Source organism: Budorcas taxicolor, chromosome 8 (genome assembly GCF_023091745.1).
Source record: "Budorcas taxicolor isolate Tak-1 chromosome 8, Takin1.1, whole genome shotgun sequence".
Classification (NCBI taxonomy): Eukaryota; Metazoa; Chordata; class Mammalia; order Artiodactyla; family Bovidae; genus Budorcas; species Budorcas taxicolor.
Window position 1 is genome coordinate 55289692 of NC_068917.1, and position 15971 is coordinate 55305662.

At 41.2% G+C, this 15971-nt stretch overlaps 1 protein-coding gene across 1 annotated transcript in view; it reads left to right on the top strand.

Moving 5' to 3' along the window:
* Nucleotides 1-15971, top strand: part of PCSK5 (proprotein convertase subtilisin/kexin type 5) — a 503247-nt gene that overhangs the window by 392660 nt on the left and 94616 nt on the right. Inside the window, exon 21 of the mRNA XM_052644706.1 lies at nt 10365-10467. Coding sequence (XP_052500666.1) covers nt 10365-10467 — 103 coding nt within the window. The remainder of the gene's footprint in view (nt 1-10364; nt 10468-15971) is intronic.

Sequence of the window (15971 nt, forward strand, 5' to 3'; positions counted from 1 at the left end):
CACTATGCAAGGCACTTTCAGGTCCGTTTTCTCATCTGATCCCCACCACATTCTGTGAGAAAGAAAATATTATCCACAATACACAGTACACAGAAGAGGAATGTCAGGGAAATATGTGACTTGATTAATGTCAGGCAGCTGGAGAAGGAAGCCAGAATCAAACCCAGGTGGTGGGGATAACTCTGAAATTTGTGCATTACCCAAGACAATTCTTCCTCCTAGGCTGGCACTCCACTGTAGGCACAATGCAGACTTTGGTTCCCTGTCTTATTTCCACACTTGAGTCTTTTCAAAAGCACAATCTGGTTACTGTCAACAAAACATATCACAGCCTGACTCATCAAATGTTTCCCCGGTCACTAAGGGACTGAGGTGTGCTGGGTGCCATGCTCCACTCAGACACGTCACTAGGCAAACCAAACCATCTCTTAGAAGGCAGCATCCCCTGCCCGAGGATGGGGAGAGTTAATGATGACCCAATGAAAGACTAAGTTGTCAATTACCAGCTCAGGTGCAGATGGAGCCCTAGGCCTTGGAAGGCAACTTCCTTCTCTTTCCAGGAGCTTCTCTTTCTCTTAATTAGCAATTAGTCTGCAACTTAGGTTAGCAGGCAGAGCTTGAAGAAAGACTAAGGAAGGGAAAGGAAAGATTAAAGAAGGGAGAGGAAAGATTAAGAGAGGAAGAGGAAAGACAAAAACAGTACTTTGGATGTGTTACTGCAGAGCAAGATTAGAAGGATAATTTGAAGATGTTCCTTCGAGGGGCACTGGCGTTGAGGAAGGGACAGTAGTGGTGCCTTGATGGGCTTAAGAGCATGGGTTTGGGCTTTTATGTTCATTTTTTTTTTAATTTTTTAAAAATTTTTATATAATTTTTAAAGGTGACTTTGCATTTACAGCTATTACAAAATATTGGCTATAGTCCCCATGTTGTAAAATACATCCTTGAGCCTATCTTGCATCCAGTACTTTGTAACACCCACTCTGCCAACACTGTACTGCCCCTCCCGCTTCCATGGGTAACCACTAGTTTGTTCTCTGTATCCACGAGTCTGTTTCTTTTTTGTTATATTCACTAGTTTAGATTCTACATACAAGAGATATCATACAGTACTTGTCTTTCTGTCTGACTTATTTCACTTAGTATAATAACCTCCTGGTCCATCCATGTTGTTAAAAATGGTAAAATTTTATTCTTTTTTTATGGAATAGTAGTAGTGTTTTACACATGGATATATATACCATGTATCCAATCATCTGTTGATGGACACTTAGGTTACTTCCATAACTTGGCAATTGTAAACAATGCTGCTATGAACATTGGGCTGCATTATCTATTCACATTGGCATTTGGGGGAGGTTTTTGGATAAGTACTCAGGAGTAAAATTGCAGGGTCATACGGTAGTCCTATTTTTCAGTTTTTTGAGAAACCTCCATACTGTTTTCCACAATGGCTGCACCAACTTACGTTTTTAAAAAAAAAAAAAAAAAAGGAGCAAGTTTTTTAACCAATAAAATAACCAACAACCAATAAAAGCAGTTATTTAGGGAGGCTCTCTGGGTCACTATAGCAAAGAAAGTGGATGATAACAAGTCTCGTCTTGTGCTTGTGTTCAGGACTCCCACCATCACAGAAAACACTTAGATTGTATTAAGATCCTTGGGAAAGACTTTGGGTTTAACCAATTCATGGGCTAGGACCTTTGTTTAGTTCAAAAGTGTCGGGAAGGCTCTGTGGGCCACAACCCTGCTAGTTTCACCTGCCATCTTCATCAGGTCTGAAGTGCAGGGAAATGGTATAGTCCTTAAGGCCTCATAGCACCCATGATCACTCACTGGCTTATAGGAAGCTCTAGTCAACAACCTCTCCTTTCAAGTCACTCATTGCCTCAATAAGCGTCACCCAAGCGTGGCCTGCCTCAGGTAATCAGCTATGTTTTCCAAAAGGTAAACAAGTCATTCTCCCAAATTATGGTCACTTACTTCCAGCACTGGGTATTGAACCTCACATAACCCCTTACTAGGAACATATCAGAATCTGTACGTTTTCTCCCATGAGTGGTCTCTCTGGTACAAATGTGGGAACACTGAGCACTAGGGGTAAAACCTCACCTCTGAGGAAGAGAGGGATGGAGTGCCCAGAAGAACCTGCAGTGAGTCTAGGTTCACTTACAGGAGAGCAGATAGCATTACCCCAGTTTGTACACCTCCAGTGGGCAAAAAAATGGCTCCTACCCACTGAACCCTGCTTGTGGGAAAGTGCTCACAGTTTCCCTCATCCACAGATTTAACAATAGGCTCTGTACATTTATTTTGTTTAATTACAGATAATAATCACACTCATACCTCTTGTGTTCTCTTGTGCCTAATTCTAAAATCAACTGTTCAGTGTCTTTTTAAATTTCAGCTTCCCTAACTAAGACTTAAGAGTGATTTTTCACTAACATAGAGGCAATGCAAAATTATCTTAATTGATAAAAAGATATATAGACACCAGTCCATCTATACTAAATTTTCATATAAATTGAGGGACCAGAGAGAGGTTACTATAATTCTGATTGTAAGCTATTTCTTAGGAGGTAGTTTATTTTGGTTTTGGACAGCAGTTAAGTATAGAAAAATCACTTTGCAGAGCTTCAATCAATTATTTTATTCATTAAAAGAAAAGTGGGGGTTTCCCTTAAAAGCTTCTATCCTAGTAGAGAGAATAAGCTGTTTGTAAGATCTCTATGCAATAAACAGAATTGTCTTTTAATAAATGGTGGCTATCGTATCAGAGAAAATAAATGTGGAGGGTATATTCAATCACTGAGTAAATCTGCTTAGTGCACCATGCCTGCTCAAAGTTCATTTGTTTACATAGTGAATTCCTTTTTGATACCCTTACCTCATCAAGTGGTTTAGAGCAGGCATGTGCTCTGTTCTTTCTCTTCATAAATAGCAAAGCTACTTGGAACTCCAAAAGTGGAAATGAGTTTGTACCAGGGAAATCTTGCAGAAAGAGCATGGGCTCAGACACATCTGGGTCACAACCCAACACTGTGACTGACCTAGTTGAATGAATTTTTTAATTCTCTGAGCCTCAGTTTCTCATTTATAAAACAGACTGTTGTTTGGCTTAAACATTATTGGCTTAGAACACTATTTCTAACATGGTAGGTGTCAGAGAATGGGAGTTTGTGTGATTGCTACATCACCACTCTATTCAGCTATGTTGGCCAAGACTTCACACTGGATACATTTTTTTTAGGTTCTCACTAGTTATCTATTTTATATAATACAAAGCAGTGTATATATGTCAATCCCAATTTCCTAATTCATCCCATCCATCCCCTTCCCCACTTGGTATCTGGATATTTGTTCTCTACATTTGTGTCTCTATTTCTGCTTTGCAAACAAGTTCATCTGTATCATTTTTCTCGATTTTACACATAAGTGATATTATATGATACTTATTTTTTCCCTTCTGATTTCACTCTGTATGACAGTCTTTAGGTCTATTCATGTCTCTGCAAATGGAACAATTGTCATTCCTTTTCATGGCTGAGTAATATTCCATTGTATATATGAATCTTCTTTATCCATTCCTCTGTTGACGGACATTTAGGTTGCTTCCATGACCTGGCTATTGTAAATAGTGCTGCAATGAACACTGGGGTGCATACACTGGATACATTTTTCTTTAAGAAGGCTGTGGTCAGGGTCCAAACAACAACAGTGGAAAAACTCAAAGGATCAACGTTTGATTCCTTACTCTTCATTCAGCATGCAGGTTGAAGGAAACTAAACATTTGCAATGTGTTGGGTCCACATTTTATGATCTGTCCTTTTTGCAGGAGTGCCAGGATATGTGGGGGGTGGGTGCCAGACTAGCCTTTCAGAGCATCTGCACAAATCACACAGAAGAACACTAGTGCCTGAGAATGAAAATGCAATGAGGTCACCAAAGATAAGTTTCATCACTTAGAAAAGCCTATGGGGGAGTAAAAGGGGGACTCATTGGCAGGACAGGAGAGAGCAGCAGGAGCCCCAGGCACCTCCAGGCTGTGGAAACACCTTTCCTTTGAGTCGCTTGATGCTCACTCTATCTTTGTGAATCCTAATGGAAAGGAGACAGTGTGCCAGCTGCCAGCTTTCTCCACTTCCTCACTTACCTCCTTTAGTATAAGGGGTCTCCCAACACTCAGTGGAACAAACTCTCTCTCCAAGATGGTTGGTGCTTTTCAAATGCATCTCCACAGGCTGATAATCCTGAGATTTTGGTTAAAATTAAGTATTGCCCTGCTAAGAAATAAACTCTTTGTGTAGACTTCGTGTGTGTGGCAAAATGTACATAATATAAAATTTATCATTTTAATAACCAGCAAAGACCTACTGTATAGCACAGGGAACTCTGCTCAACGTTATGTGGCAGCCTGGACAGGAGGGAAGTTTCAGGGAGAATGGATACATGTATCTGTATGGCTGAGTCCCTTTGTCCACCTGAAACTATCACAACATTGTTAATTGGCTATGCCCCAATACAAAATAAAAATTTTTTAAATAAAATTTACCTTTTTAACCATTATTAATGTATAGACCTACAGCAATAATTACTATTCCCACTGTAGTGCAACCCTTACCACCAAGGATACATCACAAGAACTTTTTCATATTCCCCAGCTGAAATTCTGTACCCTTTAGGCAGTTGACTCCCCCATTGTATTTCCCCAGCTCCTGGCAACTTCCCTTTTACTTTCTGTTCCTCTGAAGCTGATGACTCTAAGTACCTCATATAAATGGAATCATGTGATATTTGTCCTTTTGTGAACGAATTATTTCACTTAGCATATGTCTTCAAGGTTCATCCATGTTGTAGCATGTATAAGAAATTTCCTTCCTTTTTAAGGATGAATAATTGTGTAGACTTTTAAGTGAAGATATTACAGTCTCAGTTGATGGCCTCATATTTTGAGTCTTGCTGTAAACTCTACACTTAACGAGTCCTTAAAACCTGAACTATTTCATTAGTATATAACTTACAACTAGTTGAAAGTATTACTGAGCATATTTATTTAAGCTGGTGAAATGCAATAATATAGATTTTTTTCATGAAAACTATCTTCACACAGTGGTATCTTAAGTTGAAAACTAGTTATTGACATCCCTGCAGAGAAATAGTATTATTTGATTAGCACTTCTGGTTGTAGAGACATTCAGGAAGGTCACATTCTATGGTTTCTGGTATCTGAGTGCTAAGGCACTTAAACAGAGGTCTACAGATAATTCAGGTACCCCAAGAAAGAAAGCTGAGCGCAGAAGAATTGTTGCTTTTGAACTGTGGTGTTGGAGAAGACTCTTGAGAGTCCCTTGGATTGCAACGAGATCCAACCAGTCCATCCTAAAGGAGATCAGTCCTGGGTGTTCATTGGAGGGACTGATGTTGAAACTGAAACGCCAATACTTTGGCCACCTGATGCGGAGAGCTGACTCATTTGAAGAGACCCTGATGCTGGGAAAGACTGAGGGCAGGAGGAGAAGGGGACGACAGAGGATGAGATGGTTGGATGGTATCACCAACACAATGGACATGGGTTTGGGTGGACTCCGGGAGTTGGTGATGGACAGGGAGGCCTGGCGTACTGTGTGGTTCATGGGGACAAAAAGAGTCAGACACGACTGAGCGACTGAACTGAACTGAACTGAAGTTTGCTCACTGAAATAACTGGATCAAAACCCAAATGACTCATTTCTTATCCAATGTCCCTCCTGATTTTCCCTAATTAATCACCCTTGATAAAAAGTTGTTTTAAACTCACATTATAATCTACTTATATGTTTATTAATTTACTGAATTTATATATTTGCTTAAATATTACAATAAATTTGGCTGTAATCATTAAAGAAATATTACAAGGTACAAAAGAAAGCACAGCATTTCCACAGGAGACATGAAGCTCTTCTGGCCCATGTAAGCCTAAAAAATATTGTCATGTGAGTCTCAACCAAATTTAGTATCTGTGGAGGAGGTAATCAATGTTCACCTATTCTGGATGATTTCATAAAGTTTATTTATAACTTAGACTTGTTGAAACAAACACATTTTGCAATGTTATCAAGAGGTAAAACGGGCAGACTAAGCCTCTTTTACAAGTATTAATTTTTAAGCTGTGTCTTCAGAGACATCATTCCCAACCAGGAGACCCCACTGTCTCAGTGTCCTTTGAATTATTAGAAGATGAGAAAGAAACTAAAAGGAGAGTGAAAAATTTTTTGATGATAGAAGAAAGATAATTTGGACATGATAATAATGAATGAAGACACCAGAAGGAAGAGCTTATAGGATGAGGTGGAGAACAAAAATACTGACCCCTGAAGTCTGTGCTAAAAGTGATTTTCCTAAGAATTTTGTATATCACGCCTGTCATAAACATTCAGCTTCATTGTGCAATGAAGACAGATGACAAGAATTTATTGTTCCAACAACCAAAAATAAAAAAAGTGACTACATTGTTGGAATCTGGGGGTTTTTTTTTTTTGGTTTCAAATGTGCAGTGGAACTTTTGTGCCTCCAAGGGCTGGGGGTAGTAGTTTATGTAACTAATCGGACATCTACATAAATATGAAAAATGGGGCAGGTTCCTCTCTTCTCATCTGTTCTAAAGCCAGAACTTGCTCTCAAGTTAAGAGGCATGCAGACAGGAGAGAGATGAACAGTTTAGCTGTCCTACGCTGACTCTCTTACATAAGCTTCTGGGTTATGAGGTTTTCTCCATTTAGCTTCTAAATGGTAGGAGGGAAAAGGCTTGAAGAGTCACTTATTAGGGAAGAAAAATGCTTGGGAAGGTTGGTTTTAGGTTGGGGAGAACTTTTACAGATCAGAGGATGAAGATGTGAAGAAAACACTAAAGAAAGACTGGTGGGGAAATACTCTGAGGAAGGACTAAGAGCATTAGAGGGAGAGTTGACAATGGCCAGGAAAAAAAAAAAAATTAACTTCTTCAAAGACAGGGAACAAGTGAACAGTCAATAACACAGGAATTTTGACATTGAAAAAGAAAAAAAAAGATGCCGAGGATACTCAGTATCTTAACAGCAAATTAGGTAGTGACGTCACATTCTGAGAAACAGTGAGGATTAAATGGGTGGGACTTGGGTCTTGGAAAGGTTGGCCTTGTCCAAATAAGGAATGCAAGAGGGAACTAGACGGATGAATGAAAAAGATGACCAAGCAGCCTAGGGCTCCACCTAGGGTAAGCTAGATTCATAGTGGGGCATAAGAAGGTTGTGTTTGCTGTGTGTACTTGAAATCTCACTCGAGACGGGGCAATTCCAAGTGATGATTATATCTAAGTTGGCATTCTCTGAACACCAACAGAGGCCATAATAGGTGAGCAGATCAAGAAGTACAAGTCCAAGCTGTCAGTGCCACCTACTGGCTTACGGAAGCCAAAGAAGAGGCAAATCAGATACAGAGGAGAATTTTAAATTTTCACAGTAATAACTGGATAACCCTTGCTTGACCTAGCCATGCATCACCTGTAATTACAAAGGAGATTCTGGGTATAGATATGGGACAACTCTGAGAACCAGCTAAGTAGCATTCGATTTAGCAGAGCAAGGTGTATTTAGTTTAAAATCCTACCCTAGCATTGCCTCTGATATATCATGGAGGTTAAGGTAGATGGATACTAGGAGCTGGGAGACCCACATCACTGTGTCAGTTCCTACAGGCATGGGTGCTAAGGCACAGGGATGGTCTTGGCCTCTAGGTCTAGCAGAGTCTAGCATATGCCCTTGCTTTTTTAAGACCTTAACCTAGACTGTGCAAAAAGTCAAAGGCATGTGGCCAGCATTTGTATTATAACTATCTCTTTACAAATCATTCTACAAGAAAAGGGCCTTTTAAATTTTGTGTATCTAAATCTCACTGAGTACCTGGCACACAGAAGTTCAAAAAATATCCATGGCATGAATGAATGAGTGAGCTGTGTTCTCCATGATCCTACATTTCTCTAGAATATGCTTTCTTTGGATTTAGGAGTCTCTGTGACTGTCTCTCATTCCTGTTTCAGCACACATCTTTTGAAAGACACATAGCTGTCATCGAACTCTGTAAACACAGATCATTTTCATTGGCCATGTAGGCATGATCTGCTTCTTCCTACCTGGTCCACCCTGGGTCCTCCTCTGCTCTTTATCATGCTGATGCCTGGGCTGAAAATCACACTGCTCAACTGACTGTGCCTCCCTCAGCAAAAATGGAAGAGATTTCAGCAAGGGCAATAACAAAGAGGGGAAATGGAGGAGTCTGAATAAATAAAAAGAAGGCTGCAGAAATACAATGCCTGTATTGTAATTGAGTGAGACAGTCCCATCTTGAAACCAACACTCCTACTAAACAGAAATCCCAGCTTTTTCTGCCTCAGGATGCTGATTACCAAAAGTACAACTAGTCCTCTAAGACCTTTGAGTGAATTAGTAAAGGTTGCTCGCTACAGAGGCAGAGGCTGCCCACACCAGAGTGCCTGGCTTGGTGAGATGAACCTGGGGGGAGGAGAGATTTTCCGCCTCAGCTAGATGATTTGGGCTTTTAGCGCAGTGAACAACCTCTGCATTCTTCAGCCCTTCTGGTTCCTCACTCTCTAAGGGCTAGGACTTCTGGGAATCACTCCTGGGCTAAGAACCACAGTCCCATTCTAAAAATTACACTTGTCTGGTCCACATTGCATCCTGGCAATGAAGAAAAGAATCCAAGATATGCAGGGTGGGCCACTGTTAGATTCTTGATCTGCTCTGAGTATATATTCTTCCCCATTAATTAACAAAACCAATAGATTTAGTCTCTGTGAAAGGCTTTTTCTGCTATGTAAAGGCAAATTCTAGCTGCCTCTTCATTTTCACTTCTGTGGTTTAGTGCTAGCAAGTGGAAGATTTATGTAGGTAAGGTCTGCCTTACCCACCTCTGCTAGTTCAGTAAAGCTATGGAGAAAGGCAGAGGGGTGGACTTCACTCCCACTCCTCATCAGTAAGGTTCAAGTTTCCAGGGCTTTTTGCAAGGCAACTGCAATAAACCAGGCTGTGAACCTTGGAGTTTGAGTTAGACCATTTGACTTAACCAGGGGCAAGTCTTGCCCCATCTCTCTTCTGGCTGGATGGATCTCAAACCAACAACATTCAACAGGCTTACAGGGCTGAGGTATGGTAGGGCGGCAAGTGAAGGTTGTGACTCGACTGAAATCTGAAACTATATTTCCTGGGTGTAATCAGTTTCCACGTCATACAAAGTGGGTCTTCGGATCTGACTGAGACATTTTTCCGCCTTTTTTTTCTTTTTAAGACAATGATACCGTAGTGTGAATAAAGGGTTGAATTCAATGAATGGAGACCCATTATTGGATTATCACCAGCAATAAGGCTGGCTTCTCTCCACTGCCTTTGCCATGTGAAAAAATGTTTAAATGTCCCCAGGTTTGTGAAACATGGAACGTTCACGTGGGAAGGCCTCATATGGGTTTTTCTTTGGGAAAGATGAACTTCTCTGGCTATCTTCTTATTGTTACTCTCTCAGGGTGAGATGCAACTCACATCTGTCCAATGTCAGCCAAGATTCAATTGGCATTTGTGACTAGTAATCAGAATCAACCCCTCACCCTGGAGCAGTGGGACAAGATCTGGGCAGGTCATGCCTGTGACTTGACCTCAACCAGGATTATACCTGGGGTCTCTGTGGGCCAGGAGCCCTTAGGTTTTAACAGGAAAGTTAGTAGGAACTCAGTGTCCTGTGGGACACCCCACCTCAGCCTCTTTCTACTTAAATAACACATATAACACTTATATAACACATCTGTAACACATGTTGACTAGATTCAGAATTATGTCACTGCCTTATAACTTTCTGACGTTCTAACTTCTGGGACCCTTGGGAGAGTAATAGTTGTAACTATAAAGGAAATCAACTCTGAATATTCATTGGAAGGACTGGTGCTGAAGTTGAAGCTCCAATACTTTGGCCACCTGATGCAAAGAGTTGACTCATTGGGAAAGACTCTGATACTGGGAAAGATAGAAGGCAAGAGAAGAAGGGGACAACAGAGGATAAGATGGTTGGATGGCATCACTGACTCAATGGGCATGAGTTTGAGCAAACTCAGGGAGATGGTGAAGGACAGGGAAGCCTGGCATGGTGCAGTTCACAGGGCTGCAAAGAGTCAGACATGACTTAACAACTGAACAACAGCAACATAAGGTCAGGATTTAGGACTGTTGCTGAGCCATTCAAGGTCTCTTCTCTCTGAATTGTCTCCACTGTTTTTTCACAGCCACAGAGGGAACTGGCTGCTCTCAAGTAGAAATAAGATAAACAACTAGATTTTGTTCCCCAGGAGAATACATCGATGAGCACGGCCACTGCCAGATCTGCGAAGCCTCATGTGCCCAGTGCCGAGGACCAACCCAGGAAGACTGCACAGGCTGCCCTGTCACAAGGTGAGTGACCTTCCTCAGTATCTCCTGGGGTTGCAAGCTCATGGGAGGCAGGATGAAGAGAAGAGGTACTTATCACCTGGAGGCACCCCCTGGGCATACAAAAAAAAAGAATCAGCTTCCTTCCCCTGACATAGAAAACCACCGTGGTCTGGCCACAGCTCACCTCTGTTGCATCCTCTTGCCATGGTACCCCATAACCACCATAAGAATAGGTTCCCTGGACAGTAGATAAGCCTTCCCATCAATGAAGGTGGTGGTGGCTTTGATGCCTAGAATCTCATCCCTTTCTGCACACCCATCCTTCAACCATCATCTCCATCTGCTGATAAAATATCTATTCACTTTTCTAAAGTCAATTCAAGGGTGAACTGTTCTATGAAAGCATTTGTTACCTCTTTCCAATAGAATTAAACCTCACCTTTATGTCCCCTATACTCTGTACAAACGTCCATGATTGCACTTGTGACATTTTAAGACACTGATTCACAAATCTATTTGTTAGACTGTAAGCCCCTTAAAATGCTCGTCTTTGTACCTCCATTATCTATCACAGTGCTAAGAAACTAGTAGGCACTCAGTCAATGTTTGGTAACTGAACGAATGAGGAAAATAGCAAATCTCTGAATGGGACAAGCATGTTTGCTAATCAGTGAGAATCTCTAGTGAAGAGAGTTGGGAGCACACTGTATTTTTTTAATCAATATTCCTCTATTAATAAATTCTAGTATGTAATATTTGTTGGTCTCATCACTGCTCTGATAAATGCAAAGGAAGCAGGGTCTCTCCCAAGATCAATATAATGAGGCTGCTCCCGTGGCAAGTAAATCTCTAGCATGGACATCCCCTCTGCCATGCACAAGAGTTATTTCATCTAATTCTTTGTCTGGACTCTGATACCCTGAGCAGGAACTGTTGTGTATGTGTCTCTTTATTCTCTAGTGATTAGCACACAGTAATAAATCAATAAATAGAAGTTTTACCAAACCTGATAAAGTATATAACTAACATCATGAGCTTGGCTCTCCAAATAGCTCCCTCAGAAAGAAGAAAAGAAAGAGAGAGGGAGGGAGAAAGGGAAAGGAGGAGGGAGGGAGGGAGGAAAAGAAAGAAAAGAAAAAAGAAAGGAAGAAATAAAGGAGGGAAGGAGGAAAAGAAGGAAACAAAAGAAGGGTCTTACTAGGAATTCTTAATGCTGTGATAACATTTGGTAAGTGTCTCTTTAAGAAACCTATGCCTCTTGAATTTGTGTTAAGTCAGCTTCGAGGGATATTACTAGACACAGACACCATTTTGAAAATACATTCTGTTTCTCGGTTTCTCCTTTAAGTCCTCGCCATATCAAAATCAAACCCTACACCACGTTTGAACATCTTTGAACCAAGGGAACTTGTTAGTATTTGTTTAATAAGGCAGCTACCATCATCCAGTGTACACTACAGAAGTCATGACTTCCCCAGGCTCACCAGAAGTGAGAAAAAGTTCAACTACCATCAATGGCCATTTTTAAAAATCTAAGCTCATTGGTATAAGATCAGAGGTCTCCTGGGCCATTTGGATAGTCTGGCTTCAGCAGCCCATGGTTTAGCTTTTGAAGATAGAAAAGCAAGTGTGTAGATCTCAGAAACTATTTTGAAAGATAGAGTCATTGACTTGTTTGTTCTCAAAAGGGCAGCAAGCTATTTTCTTTAGGTGTTCTCCAAAGTATTTCCTTGACTGGAATCAGGTCTATTCAAGGCAATCTTCAGCACCTGCTTTATGTCCAGTTTTGAGTTAGGTGCAAGATCCATGAAAATTTTTTTTTAATAGGTGACTTGGGGGTAGTGGGTCAAAGTCAAGGGCTGATGCACTCAGGGACCAGAACACTGGGACAGCTTTTACACCCTAGGCCTGAAGCAAAACCTGTAGCCTTAGAAGAAAAGAGGCTTGATAGAAACTGGAGCTGAAGGGGACATAACCACTCCAGAAACATGCAAGGAGGAACCTGAGTTGTGGCTCCAGAAGGAATAATTACCATAACCTCTCTCCTCCCATCCTCAGATCTCCTGCTGGTGTTTCCTTTCCTTGTCTGAAGCATCTGAATCCCAAAGGGAAATACCACTTACAAGTGAGGAAAGTGAGCTTAGGAATGCAGTCTCTAGTGGGCCCTAGTGGGCACTAGTGGGCACAGCAGGTCAGAGAATGGCAGAAAATGGACATGGGGTAGCAGAAAGGTGCGGCAAACAAGACAAACAGGACTAGTGGGCCCTCTGAGTTTCTTTCTATTCTTATGCTTTTGGGGGATCTCTAGTACTGACAGAATAAAGGTCATCCCTAAAGGAGTTTTTATCTGGGAAAGAAACGTTAACTTAGAAGTTTTCTTAATATGAGAGAGAAGTAAATCAGTGGGAATGTAGATGAAACAATTATCAGCTCATGTGCTAATAATTGGTGAAGCTGAAAGAACCTGGGTGAGGGGCAGTTTCTGTTATGTCTTATTTATTTTACATGTTTAAGTTTTTCCATAATAAAAATTTAAAAAATAATTTAACTCTGAAGTTGTTTTCCAGGAAATTGAAAAGCCCTTTCTTTATCTTCTAGTTTTCCCTTTGGTGGTGGTGGTGGTTTAGTCACTTGTTGAGTCCAACTTTTGTGACCCCATGGACCATATACAGCCCACTAGGATCCTCTGTCCATGGGATTTCCCAGGCAAGAATACTGGACTGGGTTGCCATTACATTTTCTACAAACCTTTGGGTTTATTTTGCTCCTTCAAGATAATTAAAAACTTGGGGTACAGTCTTTGTCACTGCTATATAACATGTCTCAGGTTGGCCAAATGTTTGTTGGGGTTTTTCCAGAACATCTTACGGAAAATCTGAATGAAGTTTCTGGCCAGTTCAATCGCTCTATAATGTCATGGTCCTCACTGCCCAAGATAATTTCCCAACCCAGTCCTGAAGGAATTGCAGAGTCCATGAACTAATTAAAACCATGTAAAAGTTTTCTGACCCACCCTCAAACGTTTTATTTGATCTGTTTCCAGAATCCAGGGGGAAAAAACCTTTTGTCAGATTTCATTCTGTTACAACACTACCAAGAAATTACAGTAAATATTCTTGTGATGGTTTCAGTTAGGCAAACCAACAGTCAACACGGAGGTCCAGCTAATCCTAACTTGCATCTTTTCTACACACACACACACACACACACACACACACACACACTGGGGTCTCTGGAACATTTAGTGCCAATGTTGAGAACTTCACCTCTGGCAGCTCTTCAAACATTTGGTTTTACCACCTTCTTCCTTTCCATGAGGCCTGCTGGACTCAGAATGGTTCACTGCTAATGAAAAGGCCAAGAGCACGTGTGACCTGGGGACCATAGGGCTTCCCCAGTACAGATGAGCTTGCTTGGGTGTCTCAGAAATCCACAAACTGGATGACTGGTATCCCAGAGATGGCTGGAGTTGGCTTTAAAGAAAATTTTCATCGGCCCCATGAAGCCCAGACTAAGAGGATCTCTTTTCCCCCACTAGGGAAGATCTGTTGGTATCTGTGGGAATCTGTGTCACTTGAGATGGGCTTTTTCTTCAAGTTCCTTAACAATTTTTCTTAAGGAAGTTGGGGTAGGGGAGTTTGCAGGAGATGATGTAATTCAGTCCTTCACTCAAGCACAACTAGTTTCCTTATCATTCAATCTTTATAAAGAATTATGTTCTTAAAAAAAAAAAAAAGAATTATGTTCTTACAAAAACTGAGTAGGTCACTTGTGCTTTCTTCAAGGTAGGGATAGAGGGAGGTGGCTTAAGGCACAATTATTTGCTTAGTACTGTCTTAAACTCAGGCTCTCGAGTAAATATAGACAGCCCTTCCCCTGTGTAAACATGGCACCACTACACCCTTTGATTCACTGCCACACCCACTCAAGTTTCTGAATGGTTTTAAAAGGTTCCAACCATTGGCAGTATTAGATCACTCTCTCAAGAGAAATAATTGCCCCCAAAACCAATCTGTCATCTCTTCCCACAAAGAGTAAAATGATGATGTACTTTTCATTTTTTCTCAATTTAGCAAGAAAATGAACCTTCACAAATAAACATGCCCCATTCTCCTTCTTAGTGAAGAACAAAGTAGTTCAATTGTTTAAAAACCTCAGAAAGCTTTTACACAGTTTTTTCATAAAGGGAGGTTTCTTTCATGTTTCTTTTTTTTTTTAACTAGCCACATCCAAATTATTCCTTGACAAATCCTCTAGCTCAGAGACCAGAGCCAGGGTGGGGTCAGGATTTCCCAGCTAGCATTAGTGCCATCAGCTGAACGTCTGGCCTAAGAGCACAGTCTTCCCATTACAGGTCGTGGTGCAGGAGATCTCTTCTGACATGGACAGCCAGATGTGTATGCATGTCTTTTTTAGGGCTGGGACTCCACACCCTGCAGTGGGCCAAAAGTATTATTCAACGCCATTGTGCTGGGTGGGGTGACCAGAACCTGAGGGGCTGAGGATCCAAGAACAAGGCGGCCTTCTTGTGTGGTTGGCCTGAATTCCATTCTATTTCCAAGCAGATGCAAATGACACAGACTTTCAGGGATGAGGTAGATGATTCCAAGCAACACATACTCAGGATGCCTTGTCCCCACCACAGTTTCCTTCAAACCCAGGACTGAAATGCCAGTCCTCCATGTAGGGCTGATTCTAGCTATGGAAACAGAAGAAGTTTGACAAACCAATGCCACCCCAGGAACGAGCTGTGACATCATTCTGGGTGGAGAGAGGAAGAACCCCTAGCAGTGTTTTCAGGCCTTCAGCTCTCCCGGATGTGGATACAAGCATCACGCCCTCCGGGGAGCATGTGTGTGCTACTACTCAGACACCTTCATGACTGACACAGTGACTACTGCTGTAAGGAAGATCTCTGAGACACTGGTTTGCACCACCTGTATGACTTAGGTAGGAGTCATTTAGCAAGTTCCCCAATAACCTAGACCACCGCTGAGAAGTTTTCAAAGTAAATTCCCTAGACCAGCACCATGAACACGATCCAAGAACTTGTCAAAAATGCAGATTCTTGGCTCTCTCCCCCGAGGAATGACTGAATCCGAAACTGGGGTTGGAGCTCCCCAGCTCACTTCATCCATCCACATTACTCATCTGACTTGCACTTAGACATTGTGTATTTTTTTCTGAGCAAAATCTTAGACATTGTGTATTTTTTTCTGAGCAAAATTCTTGGATACAATTTACTTCATCACATGGGATTACTTTGCAAAGGAAAGAAGAAAGAAAACTTTGAAAATATTAACCATGACATTATGATATATATATTGCATGTGTATAAAACCAAAGGTTTTAGAAGCCCATATACTAACTTATCTGTGGTGTCCTTGTAGGTGATGGCAAACATGGTCAGAAAATAGAGACTGTGGTACCCTATACACCAGGAAACACTAGCAAAAATGACACTCAAAACCAGAGTTCATTGATTACTTGCCATATGTGTAGGTCAAGTTTATAAGTAGCACCTA